Raw genomic sequence first — 17,219 nt, forward strand, 5'->3', positions numbered from 1 at the left:
TATTTAAAGGCAGATTTTGGTAAATTAAAGATGCATATTGTAAACCTAGAGTGACCACAAATTTTTTTTTTAAAAAAAGGGTACAGCTAATAAGCCAACAGTGAGGATGAAATTATAAAAACACACCTGTTCCTCAATCTCCTTAGGAACTTTCACCCACCACTGATCCCTCTTACTTTCTCTTTAGCTCTGTCCCTTCATGACTTTACTTACCTTCCTATGCAGCCTAGCAGCTACAGTCTATCATTTCAACCACTCCCTTGCCAAAAATCTTCCACTCTCTCCCACAGTTGTTCTGTCCAACTTACATAAGCAAGAATCAACCCTGAACAAATCCAACTATTTGGCTCTTAGGACCTACAGTAGGACTGAAGAGGGGTGAGAAAGGAGTTTCATAAGCCATAAGTATTATTTCAACTCAGCGCTACCAAACTAATCAGCCCCTCAACACCTGTGAACAATCCCACCATTAGCCCCAGCTGGTAACCTTTCCCACTTTATGTAACTATGAGAACCTTCTCCCATTCTTGCAACCCCTTGCCTTCTGAATTGAAAGGTTCAAGTCTAGTCTGCTTTTCAAAATAAAAATTCCTTCACCCCAAGTCCCTACCTAGAAACCAACCCTCTCTTCTCATTCTTACTGAAATTCTTATTGAAAAAGGACCAAGACTGGAGACCATGAAAACTTTCCATTACTACTATTCATTACATAAATGTGTGTTTTGCCCATTAAACTTCATTTTATGAAGGCAAAATAGGAATTCTGTATTACATTGTTTGAATTTCAAAAAGGAAAAGCCTGTATTTTCTGTATGAACTTGTAAAATTAAGGCTAAATGGGAATTTATCATGGGTTCTTAAGGACAATGACTTTAAAATGTTTTACATTAATTTTCTTTTGAGCATTTTGTTATAAAAATTTTAGAAAAGTAGAGAGGAAAATGTTTGGTGACCTCCACGTACCCATCATTCAGATGCAACAAGTATCAACCACTTGGCAATCCTGTGTCATCTATGCTCCCTGCCCATAACCACACTTGAGTATTTTATAGCAAATCTCAGAGAACACATCCTCTCATTTGTAAATACTTCAGTACATCCCTGAGAAGTTAATGGGTTTTTTATTAACTTAATGTTATCATACTATTATCATTACCCTGCAAAGGTATTAATGGTTCTCTAATATCATCTACTATATGATCCATACTCATTTCAAGCAATCTAAAAGTATGTTTACAGTTGATTTGTTCAAATCAGGATCAAAATCAGGTTCACATGTTACAACTAGATGATATGTCCCTTAAGTCTGTTTCAACTTATAATAGTTACTCCTATCCCCCTGCTCCACCCCAACTGGCTTTCTTTTTAAAGCTATTTATTGTTTAATAGAACCAGATTATCTGTACTCCAGAAATGACCACATTCTGGATTTGCCTGATTGTCTGCTGTTATTCTTTAATGTTTCTCTAGCCCCCAAATTTCTCATAACAGGGGAGTTCCTTCTGTATTATTAGCTATGATCCTTCTATTTTTCTTTTCTTTTCCTTCCCTTATCTTTCTTTCCCATCATATATCAAAACAATACAATTTACCTACTGATGAATTTATCCATTCATCATTTATGCCAACAAAATGTGGCATATCGCTGTATGAAATATTATTCAGCCATTAACAGCAATAAGGTAGTGATACATGCTGCAGTGTAGTAAACATTATGCTCAGCGAAACAGTCACAAAGACCACATAAGATTTTATGTATATGTATATTAAAAACATATAGACATTTTTGCCGAAACAGGCAAACACAGAAAGACAGAAAGTAGTGGCCACTTAGGGAAACAGGGTGGGGAAATGAGGAATATGTGAAGAGTAGAGTTTCTGAGGTGATGAAAATGTTGTAAAACTAATTGTGGTGATGGTTGCACAACTCTATGAATATACTAAAAACCACTCAATTGTACACTTTAAATAGGTGAACTGTATGGTGTGATTTAGATCATAATAAAGCTATTACAAAGTAAAAACAACTAAGTACCTTGCTATAATGCCTCCATGTAGCATGCTATCATTTCTGTAAAAGGACTAGTCACACACATACATGTTTGCACATATAGAAATAGACTATTATTTGCTCTAGAGTCACTAATTTTTTAGCATGTCACCTAACACTTCTTCATATTCTCCTTAACTGAAAAATTACAGCACTGAAACTGAAATTACTAAAGGTGACTTACGAGCAAAGCCGAGTGGACAACAGGGGGGTTGGGATGGTCCATAAATAAAATAAGGCCAGGCAGGCATCCCTGGTCCTGGACAATGGCTCTTCTATTTAATGGATCTGCAGCTAGATCCCGCAGCTGGTTAACTACCGATAGAGCATCGGGTTCTTCATTCATGGTGGAGGAAGAAGAATTCATCTTCTATGCCATACACATGAACAAAATCTTCTTAAATTCTGTAGAAACAGTTTGCAAAATTAGTTCTAGGCTGAAGTATATTATGGCACTCATTAAGTAATCAGGATTACAACACCTTTAAAAAGAAACAGGTAAATCTAAATCACAAAAAAGAATTGGCAATTCCACTGTTTAAAGCAGGGGTGTCAAACTCATTTTCACCGGGGGCCACATCAGCCTTGAGGTTGCTTTCAAAGGGCCAAATGTAATTTCAACTCCTTAACAGTTACATTTATATATAAATGTAACTACTTGAGGTTGAAAGCAACCTCAAGGCTGATGTGGCCCCTGGTGAAAAGGAGTTTGACACTCCTGGTTTAAAGTAAAATGAACATAAAAGTTGACTAAAATATTTTTTATGTGTGCACAATGTTTAAAGAACATATGTCATCTCCAATATTCTAATAAATTCCTTTTAGCAATACATACTTTAACACCAACACACCATAATAAACAAGAGCTTTACAATTCAATTTTGTAACTTTTGCTACATTTCTCAAACTGTACACTGCCAAGTGCTTTTTTTCTCTAGAACATTTCTGGAGCCTAAGTCACACCTCAGGGAAAAGTGGCTTGCTGACAGCTTTCTTTCTTATTCATCTATGAACAAAGCCCAACAAACCGAGTCTATAAAAGATAAAACCCACTAGGAAAAAGGAAAAAGTCAAAGAAGGCTGTGAACAAAGAAACCAAGAGGGGTGTCTCACCCTGGGCCTCAGTCCAGTGGAGTTAAGGAGGTCACAGTGAATCTGAACTAAATCTAAGCACACCAGTCTATCTCTGCATGTACCACCTTCAGAAGAATGAAACAGAATTTGGTTGATTCATTTAACAGTTAAGTAAACAGTCAAACAGTCACAACCACAGAGAAGTTAAATAATTTGCCCTGAGTGACAAAAATTAGTACAGTACAGAAATGGGCTAAAATCTTATTTACTATCTCCTAAATTGGCCAGCAGACTTTCCACTTGCAATACAATTATTTTAAATTCAGTATACCTTTTTCCAATAAAAGTGAACAGGTATTTTAGAAAATGTAACATGCTAAACATACAAAAGTCTAAGAAACAAAATATTTCAAAATAATCTTCATATAAGCAGAAAGTTAAAAACAGTAACTTCAGTTAATTAAGTCACACAACGCACTCCTTGTTAGGATGAATATAAAGGTGCAAATACTTTCCACAAATTAGTAAGTTTAATGCTCATTTCAATAACACTGCCAACTGAGATAGAGTGCTGGAAACAAAATTATAACTCTAGAAAGGCTATTCAAGTTATTTTGAAGGAAAAAGATAATAAAATAGAACTGGCTTTACCATGTATTAAAATGTGTGCTCATTGTAAGTAAAGCAGCTAGACTAGGGTGGGGGTAGAGACAGAGAAAGACACTACACCCAGGAAAGTTATTTATACATTTAGTATAAGAAAGCAGGCTCTCAGTAAGTTAGACCCAGGCTCCACTACTTGGTAACTATGATTTTAGGCAACTCACTTAAATTCTTTGTCTGTTTCTTAATCTGTAAAAAGGAGTTAGTTATAGTAGCTACCAAATGATGTTTTGTCCAAATTAAATAAAAATACATGTAAAGGGCTTAGAGTGGTGCCTGGCACACAGTATATTCTCAATAAATGAAATTAAAAGTTACATGGCATCAAAAATAAATAAAAACCACTAAGATTATTCAATAAATTGGAATAACTTCTAAGAAATTTTAACACCACTACTAAGGATCTTTAACCCATACCACATTCAAAAATTTCATTCCAGATAAAAAACATTAAATTTATAAAGTTTTTAAGTCTACAAGCAAATGCAAAATAAAGGACTCAGAAAACAGGGCTTTATCACAGTAGTATTCAGCAGGTAATTTTCTGAAAATGAAAGTGTTAGTTCCTGTGGCAATTTAAAAAAAGATTTAAGGAAAAACAGCATCCCTGGCTGGGTAGCTCAGTTGGTTAGAGCATCGTCCCAATACACTAAGGTTGCGGGTTGGATCTCCAGATAGGACACATACAAGAAGCAACCAATAAATGCATAAATAATTAGAATATGTTAGTATTTCTCTCTCTCTTTCAAAAAAAAATCAACGAATAAAAAAATGGTACACTGAATACAAAGGGTAAGACAGGTTTGGAGACATGTTGTCTCTTAGGTGCTTCTAGTACCAAGAGGCTAAATATCGCTGTTCACAAACCAGCTACCCATCAGCTGTATGTGCTACCACCAACACAAACCCTATCCAAAATGGAACCTACAAAACCAATTACTGGCTCAAATGTCCAAGAGTCAAGTCACAGTTAAGAACTAAACACTCTAGGTGATGGTGTTTCACATGCAACAATTGGCCTTGGAACTGGAGAGCTCCATTCTCATCTAAAGAGTCCTTAGAAAACAAACTATTCAATGGGAAAACTTTGAAAACTTACAGCCTTCCTGTTCCTTTGAGATGAACAAAAGTCAAAATAGTTAAAACTATCAATCCTCAAAGCCCAGTGATAAGTCGAGGGCTCAAATAAGGATATGCATAGGAAAGGGTCCATAATACAATAAGGCATCTCACACACAAACATAACAAGCAGAGGCCAAAGCTGTGGTCAAGCACTGCATTTGCTATGCCACTTAAATGAAGGCAAGAGCTCTGACTGGTGAAGCTCAGTTGGTTGGGTATCAACTACAAGGCAAAAAGGTCACTAGTTCAGTTCTGGTCAACTGCGTGTGCCTGGGTTGTGGGCTTGCCTACGAGAGGCAGCTGATTGATGTTTTTCTCCCTCCCTTTCTCCTTCCCTTCCACTCACTCTAAAAATAATCAAATAAAAAATATTTTTTAAAAATAATGAAGGCGCCCTGGCTGGCATAGCTCAGTGGATTGAGTGCGGGCTGGGAACCAAAGTGTCCCAGGTTCGATTCCCAGTCAGGGTACATTCCAGGGTTGTAGGCCATAACCCCCAGCAACCGCACATTTATGTTTCTCTCTCCCTTCCCTCTCTAAAATAAATAAATAAATAAATATTTTTTAAAAAATGAAGGCAAGAAAGGCAGGCAGAAGCTGTGATTTGCTTCCTTAAATTAGATGAGCTCTTGTGTAAAATTTCAGGAAAGAACTTCTCAATGTCAGAGTTCATGTTTCTTAATATTCTTGATATCTGTGGACTGCAGAGTTCACATAGCTAATTTTACATAGCTTTGGAACAGCTGAGAATATGGAAACAAGTGTGCAAAAAGTTAGAACTTTAATCCCAATATACGCATTAGTGTTTCTGCATTAATTCTATCAACTTCACACAAATACTCAAGTTGTTTGATAAAAATGTTAGCCTTCACAGGAAAAATGTTTCTAAGCAATGTATTTTAGCATTCATTCTACTCTATACTCTCTCTTTTTAAAAAACTGATTTTTGACCCTGGCTGGTGTGGCTCAGGGGATTGAGTACCGGCCTGTGAACCAAACGGCGGCTGGTTTGATTCCCAATCAGGGCACATGTCTGGGTTGTGTGCCAGATCCCCAATAGTGGGCATGTGAGAGACAACCACACATTGATGTTTCTCTCCCTCTCTTTCTCCCTCCCTTCCCCTCTCTAAAAACAAAGATTTTATTTATTTTTCATACATCAATCAACTGCCCCTCATATGCCCCTACCTGGGGCCCGGGCCTGCAACCCAGGCATGTGCCCTGACTGGAAATCAAACCAGTGGGCCTTTCAGTTCACAGGCCCACACTCAATCCACTGAGCCACACCAGCCAGGGCAATAAATAAAATCTTCAAAAAAAAAATAAATAAATAAAAATTGATTTTTGAGTGAAAAGAAAGGAATGGAGGGAGGGTGGGATGGAAGGAGAGGGAGAGAGAGAAACATTGATTTGCTGTTCCTCTTATTTATGCATTCATTGGTTGTTTCTTGAACCTGTCTTGACCAGAAATGGAACCAACAACCGTGGAGTACTGGGATGAGGCTTTAACTGAACTCCCTGACCAGGGCCAATCCTATCCTCTTATTCAGACCTCAAAATAATTTTTAAGTTCACTGAAGTAAGCAATTTTATAGCAACAAAAAAGAAAATAATCTTGCTTTCTAGTTGCATTTCCACCTAAAATACTAACACCAAGGTGTGGACCTGCATAGCACCCAACAGAATAAAGTGGGATTGTTATTAAAATACAGATTCCAAGATCCAACCCCAGACCTAAAAAGGAATTTTGGGGGGCAAGGCCCATGACTTTTTTTAGTAAGCACACCAGGTGATTCCTGGTACAAATAAAAAACATTGAAACTTTATGTTAGTTTATAAATGCCATGTCTTTCTAACATGGTTATGAACATCTGGATAAAATCCTGAACATTAAAAATTCTACAAGACTCTTTAAGTACTTAGCAACATGAGGATAAGTGAATTTGGAACTAGGTTTGTTTTATTACCCAATAATCAAATTAATAACGGAAAAACCACCAGTAGTATCTACCCCCTCCTTCCAAAGCAACTGGAACAAAATTGTGGGAAGAAATTATGGTGGGAAATTTGTGCACAGACTGTGTGTGAGTAACAGAAAGTTCTTGAAATTTTATTTAACTGTCAGCAGTGATACTTAACATTTCTTTTGTTTCAGCTTTTTTAAGACCAACAGTTGCTGTCTTACAAGGTAGTTTTGAAATACTATATAAGTATTCATGTATATTTTAAGATTTTTGGATGCAAAGCTGAAATTGCCAATACAGACATATTTAATTTAAAAAACTCATATCCTCGCTAGCAAATAAAAAAAGTAAAAAAAAAAAACCTTTCTGTCTTTATAGTTCCAGTCTTATTAGAACCCAAATAGACATACTATATGCCATTTATTTTCTCTTTTGTTTGGCTCAATTTGGACAAATCATTGTAAGACAACGCAAACTCCTCAAACTTTAACAAGCAACCTGATCATCTTAGAGATCTTGTTAAAAAGCAGATTCTAATTTAGTAAGTTGGGGGAGGCCTGAAATTCTGCATTTTCAATAAACTTCAAGGGGAGGGCTGTGCTGCTCAAGGAACTACACTGTGAAAAGATAAGAGTGAGGTGGTAGATATGAGACCTTTGTAACTGGGCAGATGTCTTAAAGATTTTTTTCTTTTAGCCAAGATTTACGATTCAATTCCAATTATTAAGCTCTCATCTACTAGGAGCAATACAGAGGGCACATATACAATCTAATCAGTTAAGTAAGTTTTTAAAAGACAGCATAAGCAATGAGATTATATCTGGCTTTCCCCTCACTAGCAACTAACAGTAACTCTTTGAGAAGTAGGTTACCTCCTCCGAGCCTCAGTTTCCTCACATAATAAACCTGAGTGGTTGTCCAAATCAAAGAAAATTAAAACTGAAGATGACATGAGCACCGGCAATTACCAAACAAGAACACTTGATCACTTGGGGACTTCTATTTCACCACATTCTGGGGTATGTCCCGCACCACCCTGATATATCACTACACTACCTCCAAGGAGGTTGTTGCTAACAACACCAATACCCCAAGAACAGCTTTTAAAATACAGATGTAAATGAAGCCAAACACAACCTTGTCATTATGCTCAGTGTCGGCATGCAGTTGCACAAAACTAACACAAAGTTATCAAAGAACCACCTGGAGAGATGAAGTGAGATAACATTCATTAATAATGATAGGCTCCGTAAAGATCGGACGTGCGGGGGAAGAAGTGAATAAAGCTAACATTTTCACAGGACACGTGGGAGCAAGGCGCTTTAATGAGATGGTGGGACGCACTGCTGGGTCCTGGTAAGAAAGCAGACACAGCACCCCGGCCCCGGCAGATTCGCCGACTTTGTGCAGAGTCTTCTCTCCGCGGCCTTCCCGTATCCACCGCTTTGTCTGCCGCCCCTTGACCCTACGTACCGTCCCAGAGCTTTAGGAGTCCGGGGCCTGCCGCACCATCAGGGCCACACCAACGGAGGAGATACAGGGACCCGGAGGCACGGCCACAGAAACACCAACCCGGACTTACTCAAAGAGCCAAAGACCGAGGGCGCCAGCGGAAAAGGCTCTACAGACTCTCCCCCATGACCCTGAAACCTCCATCAGTTCTGTCCTCTGATTGGCTGATACTATTGCAATGCGAGGATAAATCACCCAATCTGTGAAGGCTTTCTTGCACTAAAGCGTTCATTGGTGACCCAGGGAAATGCACTAAGTGTTGAATGGAAGGATCCAATGAGAACTCAGGAACCTGGATTGGACTAAACGCCTCTCCGTCCACTAAGCAATAAGGGAAGAAACAATTCCAACTGAGAAATCTTCGCCCTTTTCTCAACTACAATTCCCAGCATTCCGGCACTGGAGGAATCACGCTCCTGCTTTCAGAAATTCAGGTTGTACGTGTGTTACTGTGTTTTGTTTTGTTTTCTCTAGCAACTTTCTGAGTTCTAATACTTTCATAATGTTTCATTCGCTTCTCTAAGTCTTAATTCATAATCTTTAAAAATTTTTGAGTTTTTGCGAGAACATTAGCTCTATATTAGGCATTTCTTGGATTTCGTTCACTTCTTGCTAATGACCACTTGTCTTCCCAGCAACGTATAGTCAGCAAAGCACTTTGATTCATCTGTAAATGAACTTAAAAAGCAAACGTTTATTTTTGTTCATATGTGCTTGCTTTCCCTAATTCTTGATTATCCTCTTCCATCTGATAAACACTGAAAGTAAATAGAAGCAGAGTAGAAAGGTCTCTTGGTTCACAGGCTGCACTAAACCCGCTGAACCACGACAGCCAGGGTTGAGAGGTCTCTTTAGCGCTGTTTGACCTATAGCAAAAGCAAGTCTGGCATGGTTTCTGTTTCCCAAAGTCATAAGAGGAAGTGGTAGTAAGCGAACTTTGAATCTAAAGTACAAAGAAAAAAGATGATACATAATGTCCAGTGGTAGAAACACCAGTGTCGTTTGTTAGCAGTCGTCCAGACCAATCACCTGATGGAACAAAAAGGACAAGGAAATTGTAGGTGTGGAAAGCTATGAAAAGTCCAAAGGCTAGTCAGTCAGGTGAAGCAAAACACATTTGATGAAGTAAATGAAATTTCATTGTGTGTTATTAAAAACAACTCCTCAACCCAGGAAAGTACGCTTTCTAGTTTTGTTAAGGTTACTTTGTATATTAGAGAAAGAAAAGACATTTGGGATTTTTCAAAAATAATTGATGACTTAGATTTGTGGCACTATCCAGAATATATATTCAATAGAGTCTATCTTTTAGAAGTTCACAATATAAAATTAAATATAATCACACTTCTGACATTAAAGTATAGGTGCATTTTTCCTAGCAAACTACAATGATTGAGAGTAGATGACTGGCATTAAAAATAAGGGATGTAACCCTGGCTGGTGTGGATCAAGCCCCAGCCTGCAAATTAAAGGGTCACTGGTTCAATTCCCAGTCCGGGCACGTGCCTAGGTTGCAGGTCAGGTCTCCAGTAGAGGGTGAGTGAGAGGCAACCACACACTGATGTTTCTCTCCCTATCTCTCTCTCTTCCCCTGCCTAGAAATAAACAAAATCTTATTTATTCACACAGGGGATGTATTCACACACAAAAAAATAATTACCAGTTTCATGAACATCTATGGATTATAAGCCATAGGGAAGTCTTTAAGGTTTTAATAGTTTATATTCTCGTATCAAAAACAGATGAACTTGATACCAGAAAAGCTATCCATCCATTATACTTGCCATTATGAGTCACTGCTTCTTCTTTGCCTCAGATATCTTGCCACAGAACATAGCTGGAATGTCAAGTTTCTCAATGGCTGTGTTGCTTCAGACACATGAATCAGATAATGGCAGTTTCATTCATTCAATTATTTTACAATCATTTTTGAAATAACATACAAAGTGCCAGAGACAGTCTTAGAAGTGAATTCAAAGATATGGAAAACCATAATTACTGCCCTCAGGGAGCTCATGGTATAGTGCAATGGTTTCCAAAACACTTTAATCGATTACCTCTTTAAGCTTAAAAAATGTTTGAGCATCTAGCTCTGTAATATATATATGTATTCATACATCCTATATATATACTATCATATTAATACTTAAAAACATGTCACAATAGAAATTTTCAAAGGATGAGAAATGATTATAAATAGAAGCCATGGCTATCTACCTAGATAAAAATAAAATTGTATCTATATCCATCATTTCCAAAAAAATAAATTCCAGGCCTGACTACTAGTGTGGCTCAGTTGGTTGGGCATCATGCTGCAAAGCAAAAGGTCACTGGTTAGATTCCTGGTCAGAGCACATACCTAGGTTGTGGGTTTGGTCCCTGAACAGAGCATGGACAAGAGCCAGCTGATCAATGTTTCTTTCTCATCAATGTTTCTCTCCCTTTTTTTCTCCCTCCCTTCCCCTCTGCCTCTAAATAAATAAATTCCAAATAGATTAAAAACTCAAGTGTGAAAAATAAAATATACCTGCTCTGGGCAGGCAGGTAGCTCACATGATTAGAGCAATATTCCAATATGCCAATGTCAGGGCACTTACAAGAATCAACCAACGAATGAATAAGTGGAACAGCAAATCAAGAAATCAATCTCTATCTCCAATCAATAAAAATACTTTAAAAAATAAAAATAAACTCATTTGTAATAGGTAATATAAATTAATATAAAACTGAGAATAATCACTTGATGCTGCTCAGGCTAGCAATAATCAAAATGGCACAAAGTTGCTGGCAAAGATAACTGGTAGGAAGAGGACTCTCAGATACTGCTGTGGAAATGTAAATTACTACAAGTTTTTAGAAAGCAATACAGCAAATATACATTATAAAAATAATAGAGGATTTGGCTGAGTAGCTCAGTTGGTTAGTACATCGTCCTGATATGCCAAGGTTGCAGGTTCGATCCCAGGTCAGGGAACATACAAGAATCAACAAATGTAGTGCATCAATAAGTGGAACAATAGATCAATGTTTCTATCTCTCCATTCCTTTCCCTCTAAAATCAATAAGTTAAACATATTTTTAAATAATATATCTTTTAACCCAGAATCATGTTCTCAAGAATCTAAACCATAGAAATAAAAAGCACCTGCCCAGACTGGGTAACTCAGTTGGTTAGAGCATTGTCTGGATATGCCAAGGTTGCTGGTTCAATCCCCAGTCAGGGCACATAAAAGAATCAACCAATGTATGCATAAAATAAGTGGAACAACAAATCAATGTTTCTCTCTTTCTCTCTCTCTCTCCCTCTCTCTGCCCCACCCTGCCACTTTATCTCTTTCTCTAAAATCATTTAAGTGCACATTTTTTAAAGAAATAAAAAGCACCAGTTTATATAAGACATAAGAGCGAATATTTTTATTGTAGGGTTGCTTATATTGGCAAATGAACAAACAAACAAAACCCCCAATATCAAATGAATGCATGTCAATAGTGGCATGTTTTAGTAAATGATGACAGATATAGCTAGAGGCCACAGACCATTTTGAAAAATATACTAGCCATTAAGAAAAGGAAATCAGAGCTGTAGGAACAGACATAGAAGAATTTCCACAGCATTAAGTGATAAAAGTAAAATGTTTAAAAGTATGTTGGCATGCTCTTTCTTTCTCTTGAGCATGCCTGTACCTTTCCCCTGCCTTCCCCCAGACCTATTTTCTTCTTCTTTTTTAAAATTGTTATTGTATTTTTTCTATTACCATTTAGTCCCCTTATATCTCCCTCTCCCCACACCTCCCCTGGCCTGGTTTTCTTTGTCTTTCTTTTCCCTAAGCTCCAAGAGTCCTTCTTTTGTCTCTGTGACTTATTTCCTGAACCCACAGAGCCCAGCTGGCTCGCTTTTTCCAGAGCTTATTTCTTCTCTGTTACTTTCTGAATAAAGTTTTGCTGTATTTGAAAAAAAATTATATATGTTATGATCTGAATTTTTTAAACAACAATTCATATCCTACCCTTGTTTATATAAGTATTTATCTTTATATGGTATTGTATGAGTATGAAAAATATAAAGATACAATACAGGTTTTCAGCATATTATCTGAATGGGTAGGATAGGACCTGAGAGACTAGGAATCCACCACACAAAGAAAAGTTAAAAATAAGTAAACTATCTTTACTGGGGGGTATAAATATAGTTTGATATATAAATGTGATAAATTTACATTAAGTGAAATCAGGCATGTAAATGTAATAGAATGTATTCAACAAAAATATTTGTGTTAGGTTATAAGGCAGAAGGGTATTTAGCAGTACTAGGGAACTGCTTTTCAAGTATGAGAGTGACAAACTTGGAGTCACAAAATGATAACGTCTGAAGAGGATATATGATAAGAGGTAAGACAGGTTACCCCATCAGTAAGCCCTACTTATTGACAGACTCAGTGTTTGTAGAACCGCATTCAAAACTATGTAGTGTCATGTGAGTTAGACAAATCTGAACTATATACTTGCTAGCTATATGACTTTGTACTAGCCACTTTGCTACTGAGGACCTCACAGTCCTCTAATACACAGAGACCAGGGCACCTGCCATCCAAGACTGCTGACAGGATTAAATAAAATAGTGTCTGAGCACCTAGCCCAGTGTCTAGAAGATGTTCCGTAAATGTGCATTTAGTCCCAGTTCACTCTGTATAGAAATCTGCTATTCAGAAAAGATCTAGTAAAAGCTAATTTGTAATGATAAAATTCATAACTGCCTACTTGGGGAAGTGGTAGGGAACAGGTAAGAAAAGAAACATTGTTAGAGAATATGAATGAATCAACTAATTTTCCTGAAAACTCTTAAATAGAATCAAACCAAGCATTACATTTATCTACTACATGTCAGGGTAACAAAATAATTGATGTGGGATAATTACCCTGAAAACTGGTAAATATTAAGAAAAGCATTCAATCTGCTTTTCTTTACAAACATTCCTCAAGATAACCAATTAGCTAATAGGAATGATGAGTATCATCATTTTGCAAACCCTTAATGAGATTATGAATATAGGTAATGATCACCAATAGCCATTAATGTTACAAAGAAGAGAAACACATGAACACTATATAGCTTTTGATGGAAGTGCACACCACTACCTACAAAGTAGTCTAGCTAAAAACTGAACGTGAATCAAATCAAGCGTTTATACTTAATTACCAGTTTACAGAAAACAAAAGGAGACAAAGGAAATTGTGAAGTGTCACCACAGGAATGTATAATCAGCAAAATCCTGAATGTGGCGAATTTCTACAGACAACTCAGTTTCTTCCTCAAAACAAAACTACAAAAAGATGGAGGAGGGGGTTGTGTTGATTAAAATATATTTCAGAAACATTCACCAAGTGTAATGTGTGGATATTTTTAAGATTCTGATTTAAAGAAACTATAAAAAATTAAAAAATAACTGAGACACCTAGGTAAATTTGAATACTGAATTGATAATATTAAGAAAAAAATGATTAGCCCTAGCTGGGTGTCTCAGTTGGTTGGAGCATACTCCCATACACCAAACAGTTGTCGGTTCGATGCCCGGTCAGGGCAAAGACCTAGATTATAGGTTCGATCCCTGGTTGGGACACATACAAGAGTCAATCAATTGATATTTCTCTCTCTTGCTTCCTTCCTCTTTAAAATCAATAAACATATCCCCTGGTGAGGGTTAAAGAAAAAAGAAATAATGATCAATGTTTTAGGCCTGATAATGGTGTTATGGTTTTGCTTTTAAAAAAGACTCCTTAACTTTTAGTTACACACTGAAATACTTATGGTTGAAATGACACACCTGAGAGTAGTTTCAAAAAAAGCAGAGTTTGCCTGTATGAGGCCCTGTGGTTCTTTCCCCAGTACCTCCAAAACAAACAAAAAGAGTCAACTCAGAGGATTGATTGCCAGTCTGTGAACTTAAAGGCTGCTGGTTCAATTCCTGTTCAGGGCATATGCCTGGGTTGCCCTGGCCAGGTCCCCAGTTGGAGTCATGCAAGAGGCAATTGGGCAATATTTCTCTCCCTCTCTTTCTCCCTCCCTTCCCTCTTTAAAAATAAATAAATAAAAGCTTAAATAATAAAAAAAAAAAAGACTCAAAGACACCTGGAAAGGGTACGGATGAAACCAGCAGCTATGAGTTGCTAATTGTTGAAGTTGTGTGATGGGTACATAAAGATTCACTGTGAATACTTTTACTTTTGTATATGTTTGACGTTTTTCATAATTTAAAAAATAAAACCTAATTTTAAAACATTTTTTAATGATTCTTTTTTTTAAGATTTTATTTATTTATTTTAGAGAGGGAAGGAAGGGAGAAAGAGAAAGAAAGAGAAATATCAATGTGCGGTTGCTGGGAGCCCTGGCCTGCAACCCAGTTATGTGCCCTGACTGGGAATCAAACCTGCAATACTTTAGTTCACAGCCCATGCTCAATCCACTGAGCTACGCCAGCCAGGGCTAAAAACATTTTTAAAAAGAGTTCTGCAGGTCAGGGTTTATCCCAAGAAATAGTTTATAGAGAGAAATGTCACAGTCTCTGGAAGGCAGTGATCTTTTCACCTATTTGGATATACACTGTTCTAAATGTACATCAGATCACTGTATCTAATCTGAAAAGAAAAAAATAGTTGCCAGGCTCAGAAAAAACAAATATACCCAATAGTGTATAATTAAATCAGAATATCTCGATTCTTCACTGGCATCGTGGTAAAAACATTCATTTGCACTGAGATTTACAAGTGAAGTGGATTTAAACGTTCTCTTCCAATAATACCTGCCTTTAATAGTGATCAGAGCTTGAAGCCAATGGATCTGAACTATTAGACATTTAGCTTCATCCTTGAACTTTTCACCTCACATGAGATAACACCTGAGCCTCTCCCAGACACATCCAGCCCCACCTTATTTTAGAGCACCCCTTAAATGGGCACTTCACTGTTCTACCCAGTGGTCTTTTACCAGCTAGGGGTTTTTTTGGGGTTTTTTTTTTTGTTTTTTTTTTTTGGATTCTAACTCAGGACCACTAGAGGCCCATTCCAGTGTATCATATTTTCTATAGACAGGCAATCAGAGCTGGAGAAAAAGCAGAACTAGAGATAAAGGGTCTGGATTTCCAAGGAAGATACTGTGTAAGACTTGAAGATTATTACCCACCTCGACAAATGGGATTATCATTAAACCAAATATGGGAAATAGGCTGATGAATGGACACATGTGGACATTTGTCTGTCCTTTACTATCACTGGATCACACCCACATGGACTGACTGTAATCCTTCATGGCTATTATTTAGAAGGCCCTTGTGATAAGTCAGGTTTGCCTGTAGTATTTTATATCAGTTCTTAGGGCTACTCTCTGAGGTGACTCTTTTCCCCCACTGTGCACAGCAGGAAATTGAGACCAAGGGAGGCTGATTGGTTTGCCCAAGGCCACACACAGCTGCTTAAGTTGCAGAGGCATATTTTGAATATGTGCCTGTCTGACCTGGAAACTCCCATTCTTTCTACAACAGAATTAAGCTTCACTGTCTACCAAGAACCAATGGGAACCTGACCTTTTGTTAAATCTCTATAAAGTAGCTGGCCCACAAAGGGTCTTGATCACCTAATATACCAGCCTAATATACACTTAATAATGGATAAATCTCTTGCTTAAATAATGGCATTATAATCCTTTAATTTCCTGTTCACAATCTGGAAGCATAGAAAGGTCAAGGGATTTTTTTCAAGGCCACAAAATGAGTGAAAGCTCTTACTCTTTTCCTCTAGTCAATAAATACTCCAATTAACAGATGAAATTACAGTCATTCTGGATTCTGCCAAGAAAGCTGGGCCATTAATTTGGATAAAGAACTCCAGGATCAGATACACTAAAAAGAAAAAAAAAACAAAAAACTATGTTCCTCTAAAATCCCCAATGGTTTGCCTGTAACCTTCTACATTAGTTTCCAAAGATAGTTATGCAGAACAATCACCTAAGATTCTGGGAAGGGGCCCTGGGTATATGTATGCTTATTTTTTTTATTTTATTTATTTCTTTTTTTCCAAAGACCCCTTCTGCTGATGTGATTTGAGATGAGGCCAGGCTCCTGAGAAGCCAGCCAGTCATGTGTCCCACCTCCTGCTGGCCTGCTGGCCCCAAACCAGTGGCTCACTATGGCAGCCTCTTTTATAGCCTCCAAAGAAAAGCGCGGGCATGTGTATTTTTAAACATGCTCCAAAGTAAATTTAAGAACAACTGATATTTGTGGAGACAGAGATCATATTAGCTCTCCATTGTTTCCTAACAAATTGCTAAAAATGTAAGCTTACCACAATAATCATTTATCTCAAATTTCGTGTGTATGAGGACTCCATGTACAGTTTAACTGCATGTGTCTGGCTCAGGGTCTTTCACAAGGCTGGAAATCAAGATGTCAGTGGGGCTGCAGACATCTCAAGGCTCAAGAGGGAGCGAATCTTTTCCCAAGTTCACTCACACAGCTGTCAGCAGGATTCAGTTTCTCACTGGTGGGGGAACATAGGGTTAGTTCCTTGCTGGCTATTGGCCAGAGGTCTCCCCTAGTTTCCTACTACGTGGTCCACTTCATTGGGCAGCTCACAATTATCAGGGCTGGCAACTCCCAGAGCAAGTGGAGGAGGGACCAAAAGAGAACAAGCAAGATGGAAGCCACAATCTTTTTGTAACATAACCTTGGAAATGACATCCATAACACTTGCAGTATTCTATTCATTAGAAAGAAATCACTGATCCACCCCTCTCTCAACAAGAGGGGATTACACAAGGGTGTGAATACCGGAAGGCAGGGATC

The 17,219-nt window shown here is 37.6% G+C and overlaps 1 protein-coding gene across 2 annotated transcripts in view; it reads right to left on the minus strand.

The window, feature by feature from the left end:
* The window catches only part of ARMC1 (armadillo repeat containing 1), a 31,049-nt gene extending 22,515 nt beyond the window's left edge, over positions 1 to 8,534 (minus strand). Inside the window, exons 1-2 of one of the 2 annotated variants that reach the window (XM_045861461.1) lie at positions 8,456 to 8,534; positions 2,235 to 2,455 (exon numbers count right to left, since the gene is read on the minus strand). In XM_045861461.1, the coding sequence (XP_045717417.1) occupies positions 2,235 to 2,417 (183 nt within the window). In that variant the 5' untranslated portion in view covers positions 2,418 to 2,455; positions 8,456 to 8,534. Of the gene's footprint in view, positions 1 to 2,234; positions 2,456 to 8,346 lie in introns of both variants that reach the window. The other variant, XM_045861460.1, reaches the window with a different exon arrangement.
* Positions 8,535 to 17,219: the final 8,685 nt, after the last annotated feature.

Source organism: Phyllostomus hastatus, unplaced genomic scaffold, assembly GCF_019186645.2.
Source record: "Phyllostomus hastatus isolate PE091 unplaced genomic scaffold, TTU_PhHast_1.1 phas_scaffold_21, whole genome shotgun sequence".
Lineage (NCBI taxonomy): Eukaryota > Metazoa > Chordata > Mammalia > Chiroptera > Phyllostomidae > Phyllostomus > Phyllostomus hastatus.